The following is an 18,838-nucleotide window of genomic DNA, read 5'->3' on the forward strand; positions in this document are numbered from 1 at the left end:
AGATGGTGCCCCAGAGGATATTTAACCCATGACCTGCCTTCAGGTAGCACACCTTGAACGTTATCGCTCTTATATCTCCCAGACTTAGAACTGCACTCCAGGATCCCGGTGTGTGTGTGTAAATTATTACAATGATTTTCTGTTCCCAGGGTTCCTGGACAGTAGTGCCCACATGTTGTTCTGGAAGTTGCTTATTGTTCCAGGATGTTGGGTGGCCACCTTTGGCAATTAGAATTAGGGCTGCCAAGGGTGGCGCTGTGGTCTAAGCCACTGAGCCGTTTAGGCTTGCCGATCAGAAGGTTGGTGGTTTGAATCCCCGCAACAGGATGAGCTCCCATTGCTCTGTCCCAGCTCCTGCCAACCTAGCAGTTTGAAAGCACACCAGTGCAAGCAGATAAATGCATACTGTTCTGGCGGGAAGGTAAACGGCGTTTCCATGCACTGCTCTGGTGTTCTGCTGCGCCAGAAGCGGCTTAGTCATGCTGGCCACATGATCCGGAAGCTAAATGCCGGCTCCCTCGGCCAATAAAGCGAGATGAGCACCGCAACCCCAGAATTGGCCACGACTGGACCTAATGGTCAGGGGTCCCTTTACCTTTATGGAATAATCATCAGGAAATTTAGGACTTGAATACTGTAAGTATGATGAGTACGCACAACACACTGTATTATTTCTGTCTAATTGAAACATGAGCTAACTAAATAAAAGTGAAATATCTGATGATGATTCCTGAAACTGACATTTTTTATTTTACTTTAACTGTTAAATTTGTATACTGCCCTTCATCTGAAGACCTCAGGGCAGTTCACAGTATAAAAATGCAGAATAATACAAAAAAAAAACCCATTAAAAAAACAGGAACAAGAGATGCTACTAAGGTATGTGCCATGGCGCTGCCAGGCATGGAATATCCAGAGTGAGGAATTAACTTTGTATTGTAAAAAGTACACCTATAAGTTATGGAAAGGCATGTCCATCAGCCCTCCGTCTCTCAGCTACTCTTAGTGTTCACCCGATGAGGCAGATGCTACAACAGAGAGGCCCTGCCCCTGGCCTCAGCTTATGTATCTTCCCTACCCAAGCTGTATGCAAGCCGTCGCAAACTATGCATGTGTGTAACCTGCTTCACACTTCCTCTCGCTTCAATCCTCTTCTGGTCTTGGGAGACAGTGGAGCAGGAGAGGTGGGGGCAGGATGAGGAAGTGTGGAAGCCCTTGAGTCTACACCAGCCTGACTTATCTCTCCCTCCTCCTGCAACTGTTCTTCACTCTCCAATCCTGCAGCTTCTCCTGCCTCTGACTCTTGTCTTCTGGCTGCTACATGTTCCCTCAGTTCATGCTTCCCTTCTTCCAAGTCAGTCTCCAACCCCTCTCTCCCAGTGTCCACTAATCAGTATCCAGCCTCCACTCCTCGGTGTCCAGCCGGTCCCTGACAGTTTGAATAATTGAAGTCAGACCACTGTTATCCAGGCAGAGTTACAACCTACACTGATAAACGGCTTCATGCCACATGACATACTTTCAGTGACAATCAAGGAACACCCCCAAGCTATCTACCTGCTAGAGCACGACATAATTGAAATTTTAGGGGAAATAGACCCCCTTTCAGTTCAGGTTGAATGCCACTTACCTGGGCAGTTCAGTCACATATTAACAGTGCCTCAGACTAGTATGCTTTAAGTCTCAATGTATTGCTGCTAATCCAGTGCATTATTATGCCAAGGCATTGACAAAAAGTATTATGTGTCACTGATTGATAGGACTGATAGGGACAAGGACTGCCTGAATCTTTATTTCAGAGAGAGAAAGAAAAAATGAACTAAAATGTTCCCAAATGGCTATTTCTTGGAACCTCCTACAAAGTATTTATCAAGCCAAATGATTAAAATGAAGTCAAATAATTAGAAATGAATTACTGGTGATTATTATTTAAAACAAAGATATCTTTATGTTTTTCTCCATCAGAATGATGATTATATCATATGCTAAGTAAATACATCTTCCCAAGACCATTGCTTACAACCAACTCTTCTAAGATATATAATTTAGTTCTTACTTATTTTAGAACTATTACAAAATAAGCAGCATGAGAAATTGAAGTAATTTACTGAATATAGGTTTTTATATTGCCTCAGGACAGTTCATGGACGTCTGTGACTAAAGCAATTACTAAATAACATTTGGGGGGGGGGATATGATTATAAATTACATGCATTGAAATGCGCTCAAACATATAAAACATATAAAAGACCTGTTAGTGATAAAGAACTATTTTCTGTTAAAGCATTGTTAATCCAAAACAACATAATAATCTCTCTCTCAAAAACAAATAAAGCTTTGGTTTCAAAAGACCATAGGCTTACATTTTAGTAATGGACTAGATGAGAGACAATGAACTAAAGCAGAATCCAGACAGGACTGAGGCACTGTTAGACCAGATGGGTGGTGGGTTGCCTGCTTTTGATGGAGCTATACTCCCTCGGAAGGAGCAGGTATGCAACTTGGGGGTACTTCTGAATCCATTGCTTTCAACTGGGCCTCCATGGCACAGAGTACCTTCCATCAGCTTTGGCTGGTGGCTCAGCAGCATCAGTTGAAAGGTTATCGTAACTCTGTTCTCTATGCTCTTGTAAGCCCTAGGTTAAAATTATTTATGCACAAATAATTTTGCCTCAATGAGCAACCTGGCTGAAGTTTCTAGACTATCTTCAGAGGCAGCCCCACATATAATGCATTTCAGTAGTTTAACCTAGGGCTTCCAGCAAAATATAAAAATAATAATAAATAATAAAATCAGACATTAAAAACTTCCCTGAACAGGGCTGCCTTCGTATGTTGCCTAAAAGTTGTGTAATTTTTTATCTCCCTGACATCTGATGGGAGGGCATTCCACAAGGAGGGCACCACCTAAAGCCTAAAATGGCTCAAGAACACAATATATTAAGGATCACCTCTCCCCAGATGAGCAAACCAAGGCTCTGTGATCATTATCTGAGGCTTTTCATTGTGTGAACCCTCCATGAGAGGTGCAGGGGGTGGCAACATGAGAACAGGCCTTTTGTGTGGTGGCTCCATATCTGTGTAACGCTCTCCCCAGGGAGGCTCACCTGGTACCTTCATTACATATATTTAGGCACTGGGAGGAAACATTCCTCTTCAACCAGGCCTTTGGCTAATTAAACAATCTATGGCATTTTAAATGTGTTGGATGTGTTGTGGTTTGTTGCTATTATGTTACGTATTTTGTGTTTTTATGTTGTAAATCATCCTGTGATCTTTGAATGAAGAGCAATATATAAATTTAATAAATAGTAATAGATATGAAGAATTAATATTTTTTAAAGCAAGCAGGACTTAAGGAACCAAATAAAACCATGTAAACAAGAGATGTTTAGTATTTCTGAAGTGCAACACACTTATGAGAAACATGAACACAGGGCAAGAACTTCATTATCTTCAGCCACACAGTGAGGAAGGTATATGTTACAGCTATAAAAGCATCCCCACACTGACCCCAGCTCAAAAACTAGGTCTGCATACACCATGGGTAGGCAAACTAAGGCCCAGGGGCTGGATCCGGCCCAATCGCCTTCTAAATCCGGCCCACAGACAGACCGGGAATCAGCATATTGTTACATGAGTAGAATGTGTCCTTTTATTTAAAATGCATCTCTGGGTTATTTGTGAGGCATAGGAGTTTGTTTACCCCCCCCAAAAAATATATATATATATAGTCCAGCCCCCCACAAGGTCTGAGGGACAGTGGACCGGCCCCCTGCTGAAAAAGTTTGCTGACCCCCGACCATGAAAAGGACCTTTATATACATGATGATAATTGCCAAGGCAAAATTCTAGAATTATAACAAACTGGAAAGCCCACACTATACTCTGGGTTCATCTAGATCATATAAATCTTTCACCTTTTACTAGCTGGAAGATCTGCATAAGAACTGGAACACTGTATGTTGTAAGCCTTCCAGAGTGGCTGGGGAAACCCAGCCAGATGGGCGGGGTATAAATAATAAAGGTCCATGGCATAAGAACTGGGACAGTTGTATATTTCTGAAATTAACTGCTAATCTAAAAATGGGCTAACAACCCAATTTTATGATTGTTTATTTTGAAGTAAGTCCTGCTGGGTGCAATGCTGCATATATGCCATTTACCTTCCTGCCACAGTGGTACCTCTTTATCTACTTGCACCAGTGTGCTTTCAAACTGCTAGGTTGGCAGGAGCTGGGACAGAGTAACGGGAACTCACCCCGTCGTGCAGATTCAAACCACCAACCTTCCAATCGGCAAGCCCAAGAGGGTCAGTGGTTTAGACCACAGGTAATGGCTAAACAGCCATAGTATGTACCTCAAAGCTATAACTTTGCTGTAATTAGAAAGAGGGGGAAATGATGGCACATAGTAACACCGCAGCTGCAGTATTTCTGAACTAGGACACTCCTAAAAGGGCAGCAGCTATTAAGGTTTCCAGAAATGTAATTCGATGGTAAAAGATTTAGCAGCTTAGTGGATTTTTTTTTAAAAGAAAAATTGTTAGAAATGTGTGTGTGGGGGGGTGCTTAAACTAATATTAGAGGGAATATATTTCAGAATTGGTCTTGTTTTATAATCTCATAGCCTGAGGCTAGGATAAAAGGTCATGGATAATTGGTGAAAGAGTGATGGATACTGTTCAACATATGTCCTTTTAAGAAGTTTCTGGTATGACAGGATGCTGGCAGAATTGTTTAAAGGAGAATGGATTTCACTATCATTGAATCATTAAAGAGGAAAGCCAGGTAAGATTCAAATTCCACATTTAAAATACTCATCCCCTTTACAATATTTACGTAAGTAGGAGAGAGAGAAATTGTGACTACTTAAAATTTTTCAGTGCCAGTGTGAATTAATCATATTTCATGTAGATGTGCAGTAGATAGAAGAGCAAACATTTTGCTCACATGCAGCTGACTGTATTACAACAGTCAAAACCTCAGTGAATATGTAGGGTGCACTTTTCCTTTTTACAGCATAAATAGGCAGAAAGTTGATGCAACAATATTTAATTATATTTCGTTCAGTCAAAATAAAATAAATAAACCATTAGTTTGCTCTACCATGTTTTGTGACATATGAATGAACACTTGAAATACAGTTTTTACTATTAAATCTGTATGTCTGAACCTGTACAGTATTAGGATACAATACTGAGTCCTTGGGAAAGGTAAGCCACGCAGTGTCAAAAGTACATAAAAAGAAACATGACATATACACTTCGTTTTGTGGACTTGTACCTCAGACACCTGCACTTCAGACTACAATAAGTCTTTAATATGCACAGACTAATATGTGACATTTACAACACATTATGGTAGGATCAATACTACAACCTCCTATTTGAATTTACTCTACAGGGCAATTAGTAGGATTTGTGGAGGCTATTTGTGAAAATATTAGACGGTGTAAACTGATTAGACAGCAAAGAAGCTAAGGAAAACATATTACTTTGTCTCAACAAAGAGAATCCTCCTTTATACCTGGGAGCATTCTGTCTTATCTATGTATCTATCAGAAAACATTTTAGCTAATACTATTTCTATAAACACAGGTACACGGGATACAATTCCACCTCCCAGCCAAAGATTACTCATAATAATCTTCTGCAATAATCAGATTTGTTGACAGCTTACAATTTTGTAAGATTGCATAAGGAGCCTGTCCACTGGTTCCCTTTCATGATCATATTTAAAATTCCTAGCAATTTCATATGAACAGGAGTTGAACAAGGAAGGAAAGAGATGTAACAATCTTCCTCACCCACATCTACAACCAGCGAAGGCTAATATTCCTGGATCTAACGAAGGGACAAGGAAGCATTACATTGCATCTCTGTCCTGGAATTCTGTAGAATTACAATACAATCTATTGCTTTCTTCAGTTGGTGAATTATACCCCACTCTCCTTGTGCCTATATTGAGACCTAGCACTAAACCATTTCTTTTTCTTTACAAAGTAAATATATACACAATAGAAACTTAGTATAAATATAGTAAATATTAACAAATGGTTAGCAAATATGTATGCATTTTTATAGTCACATATCACTTTTAAGTAACACTAAAGTAGGTTATAGTCTTATGTGCACAGACAATCATAAGCCTTAGGTTCACCCATTCCCTTCTTCCCCATCCTCATGTACCACAACTAGAAACTTCTGATCCTAGTGTGTGAAAATCAAAAGGTCAATTTCCTCTTCCAACTCCTATATCTGTGCTTTCAGTCTCTCAAGCCAATTCCTGCTTCAGCTTCAAATGCTTCCTCCTCTATTCCAAGAAGTCTGCGCTGAGTGTGTTCTCCCTCCCCGCTGTTAGAGTTGGCTGAGCAGGCACAGGGTGCTTCTTGGCAGGACCAATCTTGCATCAGTAACTGCTCGACTTAAATATACAAAGCAGGATATACCTCTTCAAAAATAGATTGACTGATGCCAAAGCGCAGCAAGCAAATAAACAAAATCTAACTATAATAAAAATTCACAATTCCCAGAGTCTAAAGATTTCAGCTAAGTCAATTTAATTATGGTGATGATTTTCCACAAACTGTTGAGTGTTTATTTATATTTAATGCTGTATCAAGCACACAGGGAACCCTCTGTTCCTTTCTTTTTTGCCCTCTACAATTATCTGTAGATACAGTTAGAATTTTAAAACTTGTGAATGCATATACATGTCCTTCTGAGTTTTCACATGAGTCAAAAACAGTAGTACAAGCTTTCCCCAAACAGACTCCCTTCCCCCCTGACTTTGAACATAAGATACATTTCCTCACCCCCAAAAAAGTTCAGTAAATGTCCTACCCTGAGTTCTTGGCGTTCGTTTCCTGCGATCCCTGAATGCTGCCCCAGATTGCAGTGCCTCAAGTAGATTATCCATCACTCCTGTCTCGTCGCCCTCTGTGAATAGCAGAGGAAGTAAAATTAATCTCTTTGCAATTAAGGCTATAACACAGGGAAAAAATATGAAAAGAAAAAATAGGGTCACATTTACATAAAACCACTAAATTAAAGACATATATTTTACTGTAATGAAAGCTGTCAGTTTCATGTTACACCATTGACTAGTTTGTTTATGAAGTTCTATTAAACAAAATTGATGCCAACCTCACTTGCTGTTCTTCTGACTTTAAGACCTTGTCTCCTGTATTATTGATGACATGTTCCATATACAAATAAACAGGTGCTGATCAGAAACATCTTTTGCAGTCCTAAGTTCCTTTTGGAAGATCCCTACGCAAGCCTGCTTAGCAGAATTGATGCACATGAAGCAATTTGATACACTCATCAACACCAGGTGAACTTCCCATAAGTTTTAATAAGGAGCAAAGACATCACTGCCATTCCATTCAGTATAGACAAGGAGCTCTTCCATACATGACCTTCACTCACTTTAATAGTAGGGGTATATACAATGGAACAAGCAAAACAAATTATTAATCTGCCACGTATGTTGAAGTGAATGGGAAAGCAGGGAATTCATTTTTAGTCCTCTCAGGTACCAAGGTCACACTTTAAACAACTGTTCTCTCTCCCCCACACCCATGTTAATACTTTAGGCAGATGCAATTATACTAAAACTTACTTATTCAAATAAAGAACCTGCAAGTGAAGACCGACGAAAGAAACATAATGCTCCCCAAATCCATAGGCAGAAAATAATCCACCACTTTAAGCAGTGAGGGCTGGGGGGGTGTCTTAAAATCTCTTTTATCCCTAGTATACTAAGGGAAGCTGGTTAAAATGATTTATTTAATTATTTGTCCAATCCTCACTTGCATGGTTAACACTTCATGTTTCAATTTGTTTTGTTAATAAGGTGTTGGAGAGGTATGTAATAATGCAAGACATACAGGGCAGAAACAGCTATAAGTAGTAGAAGACCAATGAACCATGATGCTTATTTTGTTCCTACCCACATTATAGGCTTATCTGCAAAAGCTAACTATATATATATACTCTGAAAGCAAATAACAAGAGTTTGATATTATCATTGCTATTTTTATTCTGTCCATACCCATGGCTTGTCTGTAATCAAATACAATGTAACTTTACATCACTTTGATGCAACTTGGATTATTATGTTCAGCATACTGAACACCATTTAGTGAGACGAATAAAAGTAACATTATATATAAAGTTTACAAACATGCTTTCAGTCATACACACACATTATAGACTCATATATTTTAATGGGCATTAAACGTTCCTGCCTACCTGCCAAATTGCAGCCTATAAACATATGAATATTTCAAATAGAAATGATAGAAATGTTTACAGACATATACATAATCCGTACACACCTCCATTACAATTGTATTTACTTGTTCATTATGATGCGCTACAATGGTAATCTGAGCCGAAATGATGTAATGTTCTCCATGTCAGAAAGTACTATCTCAAAATGGAGACATGATCTTCATCTTTAGAAAAGCACTTGATATCACTTCCATGGGGAAAAGTGAACCATTTCAGAAAGCTGGTGAGATTGTATATCTGAACATTCATCCCCAAACACAAACACAAATCCTCCCAATACACAGAAAACAAGGATATCACCAAGATGACTAGTGTCAGTGCTGTTTTTCTAGAATAAGAGATGCCAGAACTCATCATGAATAGCTCCCTTGTTCTTTTATAATGGCAATGGCACCAAGCAGGTGATCTCACACTTGCCTTTAGACATTATAGTTCTATGAAGACTCTACCACCTGATTTTTGCAAGGTTTAGAAATCATTACTTACTCTTAGCAAACACCATTCTTTACTGAGGTTGAAAATCAATGGGAGTTGGGGGTTGGAAGTCAGCAATCTAAGAGTCATTGCATGCAAAATAGTAATAAAAGAGCCTTAGAGGGTGCATGTATATTTTCAGCTAGAGCATGATTCAGTTTGAACGCTTGTAAAAACTAATAAAAGGTGAACCCCAGAAACTAATAACCTGGAATCAGAAAGCTCCCTCACCACCTCCTGTTGAAAGGCCACAGAAATAGGGGGAGAAGCCATACCCAAGGCAGAAAATGAGAGGAACCCCCCAAACTGGAAAACCCAATTAAAGTTCCAAACCCTGACAGCCCCAACCCAACCTACCTGAGAGCAAGAGAGTAGACAGCAATACTTTTGCTGATCAGGTGAATAAGGTGGACCCAATATTAAGACACAGGGGAAACAGGACATAAGGAACAAAACTGGGCAGAAAAAATGGACTGAGAAGCAAAAACAAAAACCCGACTGACACCCTTCAGGTGCAAACACAATCCCAGCACAGAATGGCACTCTTGTCTAAACGGCATATTGACAGGACCCTCCTGAAGCTGCTCCAACTTTCCAGTATACATGCAGCTGAAGCTATAAAAAAAATCAGGGAGAATGAGTGATCTCACTAACAGGAATAGTTCAAATGCCGTACTGATAAAAGTTTGGGTTGGATGTGGGTGATCTGGCCAGAGCAGAGAAAGACAGAATACCTGAGAACATGGAGCACAGCAGCAAAAAAAACAAGCCTCAAGCGCTTGTGTTGAATGTGCCGTTGAGGAACACTTCAAAATGGCAGTCCTACCCAAAGTTTATTGAGGGAAACAACAACGCTGTCCAGCCCTGCCGCAGCCATGAACCACACAGAAAAACCTCTATCAACTAAACTAAGCAGCTAGAAAGAATGCCCTGGGTGTAAAGTGCCCCTGCCCTGTGAGGGAAGAGGAGAAAAAGAAAAAAGAGAAAAGAGAAGGACAACCTGAGGGAAACATTCAGTCACACCAAATCACTTACAACCCAAACAAAGAATCTAAACTAAAAGGATGAACACTTTTCACTATCAGTAAAAAGAAAACTTTTTTGCTCAAGCATACGATCAAGAAAACAAGCTTCTACCAAGCACTGCTCAGAACAAACCTGCAAACAGGTAGCCCCTCCCCCTGGACAGGAGGACAGTAGAAGACAGGACCCTACTGGCCATCACTAGTGGGAAGTGTCATCCCAATCAGAGGAATTTCCTCCATCTGAATCCAGCAAAAGAACTTTGTTATGATTGCTTTTAGTGCATAACCAATAGCCCTCCAACTGTGAGGCTGCCTGAAGACATAACAGAAAGGTACAACCATCATCTGATCCCAGAGCAATAACTCCCATTGCTTTGACAAGTTTTCAGGTTGGCTTCAGTTTCTTCAGTATGCTTGCTTAACAATCCAGCCTAGTTAACTTCAAGTATTTCTGCTGTTTTGTACATTGCTCTGATCCATGAAATCTGAAGAGGAATATGAAATGATTCAAACTGAAGGTGATGGAAGGAATTTAAGCACAATTCCTTTAAGCTTAATATCATCAACCATTTGGATGTGGGTTGTTGAAGTTTCCATTTGAAAGCTGCTTAATTTATCACACGATCATAGAATTGTAGCGTTGGAAGGGACTGTGCTAGTCCAACCCCCTGTAATGCAGGAAATTCAGCTAAATCATACATGAAGGATGGCCACTGAACCTCTGAAAAAGGCAACTGGAGACTACTTAGAGACAAAATTGATGCAGAGCTGGACGATGAAATGACAAAATTGGAGAAAGCACATTGTGAAATGAAAATGCCTTTCATACAAGGGCTTGGAGGGGAAGGGGAAGATTAAACCATAATTGGTCATCTGGATCTAGCATTGATGTAATTGATGGTGGGGGGGGGAAGCTTTGGGAAAACTTCAGTCCTGCCTTTCTTCAGTTCTAACAGAAAGCATTTGACATACTAATTGGAGTGAATTCAGAGAATGATGCTACTAAATTTATGGTACTCTCTCTGGAAAAAGAGTGGAAGAAATGTAAATGTAAAATCCTGGAGGAGGAGATTAGAATACTAGGGTAAACACAATAGGAAATGGAAACAAGAAAGGAAATGGAATTTGAACATATGGAACTGGGTGAGAATTAAAGGATATGTAACAATTAAAGAATTGTGGAATATTATTCCAGTATGTGATCACAATGGAGAGATTTTAACATGGACATGGATGGAAGAATGTACTATTACTTGGTATGGTGGTGGGAGTTAAAGGAGAAAAAGTTGGTATTAAAGAAAAAAAACATGGTTGACATATACCAATTCAGGAACGCCTCTTGGAAGAAATGAACGATTTTGAGATGCTGTGACTTTTATATTAATTTTCTATATCTTATTCTATAATGAAGAACTTTAATAAAACCCTTACAAACTGAAAGCTGTCATTTGCTTCATCCTAATTTGTGGGGGCGGGACGCGGGTGGCGCTGTGGGTTAAACCACAGAGCCTAGGACTTGCTGATCAGAAGGTCGGCGGTTCGAATCCCCGTGACGGGGTGAGCTCCTGTTGCTCGGTCCCTGCTCCTGCCAACCTAGCAGTGCAAGTAGATAAATAGGTACCGCTCCTGTAGGAAGGTAAATGGCGTTTCCATGTGCTGCTCTGGTTCGCCAGAAGTGGCTTAGTCATGCTGGCCACATGATCCGGAAGCTGTCTGCGGACAAACGCTGGCTCCCTCGGCCTATAGAGCGAGATGAGCGCGCAACCCCAGGGTTGGTCACGACCGGACCTAATGGTCAGGGGTCACTTTACCTTTACCTTTAATTTGTGGGGATAATTTTAGATTAGTTCCTCACCACTCTAGAAAACTGCAAAAGTAGGGAAATGGTGAATTATGGCATGTACAGTTTGGTAAATGGCTGCCTGTATTTGCCCCATGCAAAAACACTCCTGAAGGTAGAAGATCGCTCTTTTGCTAATGCTATGAGCTGCTGCTTCAGCAGAATAAATTCACAAGAGAAAGACATGACAGTCTTAAAAGACTGATAATCTGTGCTCAGAATCTGTTGCTGCAATTTATATTTCTTTCCTCACAAATGGTAGCTGGGAATGAAATAATGTTGAATTACTCCATTCCATCTTAAAAAAAAAAATACATGAAAATGTAATATTCATTTAAGTGTACTTTTCATACTAACAACCAGTCCTCTGCAAAGTGATTTTCTATTTAATGCCTCAAATGTCTTTTGGTATAATTTAGAAGCAAAGGGGAAAAATGGACTGAGGGCTAAATGCTAGAAGCACTTTTATAAGCTAGTTGCGTCACCACTAAACCTTGCTGCTAAATGTTGTTCTCTTAAAGTGGCATTTCCCAGTTCACAGCTACGCAACTCAGCCAATTTAGATATGTAAAAGACTCTGCTCTGCTACGCACCCAGTGATAGTTCTTAGCAATTTGTGCACGAACGGAACAAGCTGTTAAAGGTGGAGACCCAGGATAGTGCTCATCAGGCACACTAGGCTACCAAACCTAGTTTGGAAGATGTAACAGGGTTTAGTGAGTTGGGAGTCTGTGGCAGAGAGCAGTGGGATGAGGGAGGCCAAGATGAATTAGGCTGGTGAAGAAGCATAGTGTCTCCCCTTCCTGCTGCAATAAGCTCCCTCCCCCTTTGTCTTCCAGAATCAGAAGAGGCATAAAAGGGGGTTAGGGTTAGGTTGCACACAAGCACAGTTTCCAATTGTTTGGAAAAAGCCCTGAGGAAGTAGGGACTTTCAGGCTTCGCAATTGCTTTTCCTGGATGAAGACAACCAGGAATAAGCTGCTCTCTTCATTAGCAATGGCATTCTATAAAGTTTGTGGGGGTTGTGTTTTTGCCAATAAACTCCATCTTTGAACTGTGTGATCACTGACCAGCACACTCCTGTGACATATATGTACTTCTTGACTATTTCTGTTATGTAAATATTTTCATGTTCTAAGCCACCTCCAGCATTGTTTTAATAATAATGATGATGATGATAATAATAATAACAGCAATAATAATAATTTATACCCCCGTGCATCTGGCTGAGTTTCCCGAGCCACTCTGGGCAGCTCCCAATCGAGTGTTAAAAACAGTACAGCATTCAATATTAAAAACTTCCCTAAACAGGGCTGCCTTCAGATGTCTTTTAAAGATAGTAAAGCTGCTTATTTCCTTCACATCTGAAGGGAGGGTGTTCCATAGGGTGAGAGCCACAACCGATAAGGTCCTCTGTCTGGTTCCCTGTAACCTCACTTCTCGCAATGAGGGAACCACCAGAAGGCCCTCGGCGCTGGATCTCAGTGTCTGGGCTGAATGATGGGGGTAGAGACGCTCCTTCAGGTATACAGGACTGAGGCCGTTTAGGGCTTTAAAAGTCAGCACCAACACCAACAGAAACATACTGGGAGCCAATGCAGATCTCTCAGGACCAGTGTTATGTGGTTCCGGCGGCCACTCCCAGTCACCAGTCTAGCTGCCACATTCTGGATTAATTGTAGTTTCCGGGTCACCTTCAAAGATAGCCCCACATAGAGCGCATTGCAGTAGTCCAAGTGGGAGATAACTAGAGCATGCACCACTCTGGCGAGACAGTCCGCGGGCAAGTAGGATCTCAGGTAGGGTGGAGCTGGTAGACAGCTGCCCTGGACACAGAATTAACCTGCGCCTCCATGGACAGCTGTGAGTCCAAAATGACTCCCAGGCTGCTCACCTGGTCCTTCAGGGGCACAGTTACCTCATTCAGGACCAGGGAGTCCCCCACACCCACCCGCCTCCTGTCCCCCAAAAAGTACTTCTGTCTTGTCAGGATTCAACCTCAATCTGTTAGCCGCCATCCATCCTTCAACTGCCTGCAGACACTCACACAGGACCTTCACCGCCTTCACTGGTTCTGATTTAAAAGAAATGTAGAGCTGGGTATCATCTGCATACTGGTGAACACCCAGCCCAAACCCCCTTGATGATCTCTCCCAGTGGCTTCATATAGATATTAAAAAGCATGGGAGAGAGGACAGAACCCTGAGGCACCCCACAAGTGACAACTCAGGGGTCTGAACACTCATCCCCCAACACCACTTTCTGAACACGGCCCAGGAGGAAGGAGCGGAACCACTGTATAACAGTGCCCCCAGCTCCCAGCCCATTTAGACGGTCCAGAAGAAAGTTATGGTTGATGGTGTCAAAGGCCACTGAGAGATCCAGCAGAACTAGGAAACAGCTCTCATCTTTGTCCCTAGCCTGCCAGAGATCATCAACCAGTGCAACCAAGGCAGTTTCAGTCCCATGGTGAGGCCTGAATCTTGATTGGAAGGTATCCAAATGGTCCACATCCTCCAGGCGTGCTTGGAGTTGATAAGCAACCACCCGCTCAATCATCTTGCCCAAGAATGGTAGACTTGAGACTGGGCTATAGTTGGCCATATTGGCCAGGTCTAAAGATGTTTTTTTAAGAAGTGGTTTAATGACCGCCTCTTTCAGCAGGTCTGGGAAGGCTCCCTCGCAGAGGGAAGCATTCACCACCCCGCAAAGCCCATCCCCCAGTCCTTCCCGGCTTGTTTTTATTAGCCAGGATGGGCAAGGATCAAGGAGACAGTTGGTCGGTTTCACTAGTCCAAGCAGCCTGTCCACATCCTTGGAGGTAACAGATTGGAATTGATCCCATGTAACATGACTAGGCAGGACTCCAGCACTCTCCCGCCCCAGCCCTGCTCCCACGGTGGCGTCTACCTCCTTCCGAATCTGAGTGACTTTATCTGCAAAAAAACTTTGCAAAAGCATTACAGGAGATTTTGGGGTCCCTACCAGGCCCCAGTGACAAAGGGGGTTCCAATAGATTGTGAACCACATGAAAGAGTCTCCTGTTGCTGTTTTCTGCAGATGCAATAGAGGCGGTGAAGAAGGTCTTCTGTTGCCATTGCCACTTGGTAGGCTCAATGTTGAGCTCTAGCCCGTGTCTGGTTTGATTCAGAATGAGTTTTCCACCACCAGAAACTATAGAAATATACAAATATTATGGTGATTGGCTTTCATTATGCAAGTGCTAATGCCTGCACCACCTATACTCATGCAGCAGGAAGTAACCTCTCCCACCATGCCAAAGCAAGAAAGAGGGAGCACCCCACCCTGTCATGGCTGTGCTGGAACCACTGCTTTCTGCAATTCCAGGAGGGGACAGTTTCAGCTCCGAGGGCCAACTGGAGGTTCCCTCACTATGAGATGTGAGGTTACAGGGAACCAGGCAGGGGGCCTTTTTGGTAGTCTCACCTGCCCTGTGGAACACCTTCCCATCAGATGTCAATAAAATAAACAACTATCTGAATTTAGAATACATCTGAAGGCAGCCCTGTTTGGGGAAGTTTCTAATGTTTAATGTTTTACTATGTTTGATGTTTTAATTTGTTGGAAGCCATCCAGAGTGGCTGAGGCAACCAAGTCAGATGGGTGGCATATAAATAATAAGTTGTTGAAATTAATCCTCAACAAATGTAGCTGCTGAGGTAACCCTTATAATTCAGTTCTCAAGGCACAATTATGAATGCTTCCTTGATAAATGCCATCACCAAAACCTCAGATAAGCATCTGTGTTCAATGCAAATGTCTTATGATCTCCTTTGCAGTTAAGCCTGAAAGTATTATGATTGCTATTTGACAAGTGATAAGTGAAAAGGCCTCTTAATTCAGTAACTCAGTCAAAATCAGCAGTAAGTATTACAGTCAAACTATATAAATATATTATTTTACAATCTCCTATTTTTATGTAGTATCCAGTCTTTCACTAGAATCCAAAAGTGTTAGCTCTTTCTTCCTAGAATACTAAGTCTTTTAATTCAAGCAGTAGGAATGAGGAAAAGAAAGCTGGCTGAGGCATATTCCAAGGCTCATTGACTTAAATAACTTCTTGCCAAAATTTTACTGTTCTTCAACACAGGGGACACTTAGGGTCTCTGCAGGAAACCTTTAATAGGCCATCTTGAAGAACAATATATGTGAGCAAATGTGCCATCATACTTTTGGTATATCTAAAAAGGTAAAGGTAAGGCACCCCTGACAGTTAAGTACAGTCGCGAACAACTCTGGGGTTGCGGCGCTCATCTTTCTTTACTGGCCGAGGGAGCCAATGTTTGTCCACAGACATTTTTTCTGGGTCATGTAGCCAGCATGACTAAGCCGCTTCTGGCGAACCCAGAGCAGCGCACAGAAACGCTGTTTGCCTTCCTGCCGCAGCAGTACCTATTTATCTACTTGCACTTTGACATGCTTTCGAACTGCTAGGTTGGCAGGAGCCGGGACTGAGCAATGGGAGCTCACCCCGTCGTGGGGATTCAAACCGCTAGCCTTCTGATCGGCAAGCCCTAGGCTCAGTGGTTTAGACCACAGTACCACCTGCATCCCTAGGCTTGGTATATCTAAGGTATACTAATTATATTTTTTCATAATACAGAGAGGAACACACTGCACAGTCAACATTAACATAGTGCATTCACACACCAGCAACTACTATATTCTTGAAGTCCTTAAATGTCTTCAGACCAGGACTCATCTTTAATTCCAATCTGCAACAGAGACTTCAAAAAACCTTAAAATATTTGTCTTTTTGCTTTACTACTACTGTCCTTTCATCCCTCTTCCCTTAAAAAAAATAGCTAACAGGTTTCACCTAGTGATTCTTAGATAATGGATCCAGATTTACCAGCTGAAAGACAATGCTGTGGTCCAATAAGAAATGGTATGTGTGTACACACAAACACACAAAAACACTGGCAGGGAGAGGGAAGCACCTTCACCGGCCCAGGAGATCAGCTACCCTTGTGTCCAAAGGTGTGACATAATAAATAAATTCATATCCTACCTTTTACCCATGGATCTCTAGGTGGCATATATGGTTCTCTTCCTCTCCCTTTAATCAACTATGTGAGGTAAGTTAGGCTGAGAGACTGTGACTGGTGCAAGGTCACCCAGTGACTTTCATGGCTGAACAGGGATTTAGCACCAGCCTTCCAGGTCTAATTACTACTAACCACTACTGGGCATGAAACTGTACTCATAATCTCTTCAAGCTTGTAAAATATATATCCTTAACCATTCATTTGGGCCAGTTAAGTGGTGTGAAATTTTTAGGCAGAATATAGAATTAACCAAAATATTGCAGAAACTGTAATTTTTAACCTATCTATTAACACTTTTTATGCTTGCATCCCAAATTGTATGCTGTCCATTATACTTCTTATACTGTACCATATCTGCTTCTCTTTTTCAAGATGATAATGACAACAGCATGCATTGGCACCGAAAAAAATGACATCACCATCCAACAGCTGCTAGCCTTGGGCTACATTTAATTTGACACCTGGTAAGTACTTCTGAAAAATCCCCCAAATGACTTTAAATACACTGGGAAAGCATTGCTATTTTTAGAAAATGGCAATCTGTCCTAATTTTGTTCATACACTTTTCTTAACAACTTTACAAAGTTTGGTATGAACAAGACTGAGCTAGTACTAGAGCACTACTTTGCATTACATTTTGTGTGTGTGTGTGTGTGTGTGTGTGTGTGTGTGTGTGTGTGTACACATTTAAATGGCAGGAAGGTTAAAAGTGATTTGTAGCTTTTGGGATTTGTCATCTCCTTTCAGGAAGCCATTTCATGGTCAAGTATTCCTATACTCCATACCCACAAAGAAAATGCTTCATCTACAAGGGATCATCTTTAGGGCCTTATGAAATCATTTGGTTGTACTCTTTGTTTGTACTCTTTTCTACAGGCTTCCATCACATTCTTGTACCATTTCTTGATTAGGGTCTTGACATAATTGCCCAAATAGATGGAAGCAATGGATAGTCTCGCAGTAGCTTCTTAATTATGTACTACATGACACTAGCAACCACATGGGAAGCAAGTCATCTGTAGCCTTCAGCAAAGCTGTTCAGCACTACTGTACCAAGTTAGCTACTTGTAAGCAGTGTTTTTTCGGGGGGGGGGCACAGGTGTATGCATACCCCTAAACATTATGTGAATCTAAGTTTGGCCTCATTAAGGGGCAGTATTTCAATATGAGTAGCAAAATGAGAGTACCCCTAAACATTTTTTAAAGAAAAAAAAGCACTGATTATAAACCTAGTACAGTACCAAGATGGTAACTAATTGGGTGCAGTTACAGCGAAGAAGATACTACCTGCCTATACCATTAATAACTACTACAAGTAAACTTTTAAGTGGCTAGCACATAGATTACAGTCATCTAAAACCACCACTTACCACAATTTCATTGCTAACTAAATGTATCCTGAATGCTAAATAAATAACCTTCAGAACCAAGTTTTCTAGTAAGCATTTTTCTGCAAAAACAGTGAATAATACTCACTTTTTAATTAAAACACAGCAAGTTGTGCCAGTGCAAATAAGTGAAGCTATACATCGCATCAGTTTGTAAAAGAAGGTGAATAATTAGCAGATTGCTTATGATACGTCTAGGATCAGGTTAACATATTGAGAAAGAGTTGGCAAGTTACAGATATGGTTCATTTTTAAAGAAATGAACACTTTTTTCAGAATTAAAATATGTTTAAGTTTTCCTGATTAAAAAATGCTTAATTTAAATGTTCAGCATTATCTCAAGTGGATCTTTCAGAACTGACCTAGGTTCTTCTTTTTTCAACCATGCAGAACACAAATACATTGGTATAAAACAGAAATAGAAGTTGGGATATATGAATGTGGAGAACAATTGAAGGTGACAATGTATGTGGAGTACTGTATGCAAAAATGATCATTCAAAAGTAATTAAACTGTAATATAATTAAAACAACATAAAAAGCAACTATACTAAAATAGCTAATAATTTAAAGAATAGTATGGAAATTATACAAAGGTCAGATGCAAAGTCCAGGAATGATAGAAAACTATCATAAAAACTAATGCTGAAAGGTAGCATGTTTTATATAAAAAATAAAACTTTAAAAATAAGAAAATAGGTATCAGGATTCATCAAGACATTCAGTGACATGCTATACCCAAAA

The 18,838-nt window shown here is 40.8% G+C and overlaps 1 protein-coding gene across 1 annotated transcript in view; it reads right to left on the reverse strand.

Moving 5' to 3' along the window:
- DIAPH2 (diaphanous related formin 2) overlaps positions 1–18,838 on the reverse strand; it is a 346,935-nt gene that overhangs the window by 83,925 nt on the left and 244,172 nt on the right. The window contains exon 27 of the mRNA XM_081897572.1: positions 6,845–6,940. Coding sequence (XP_081753698.1) covers positions 6,845–6,940 — 96 coding nt within the window. The remainder of the gene's footprint in view (positions 1–6,844; positions 6,941–18,838) is intronic.

The sequence above is a fragment of the Podarcis melisellensis genome, assembly GCF_964234715.1.
Source record: "Podarcis melisellensis genome assembly, chromosome: Z".
NCBI lineage: Eukaryota > Metazoa > Chordata > Lepidosauria > Squamata > Lacertidae > Podarcis > Podarcis melisellensis.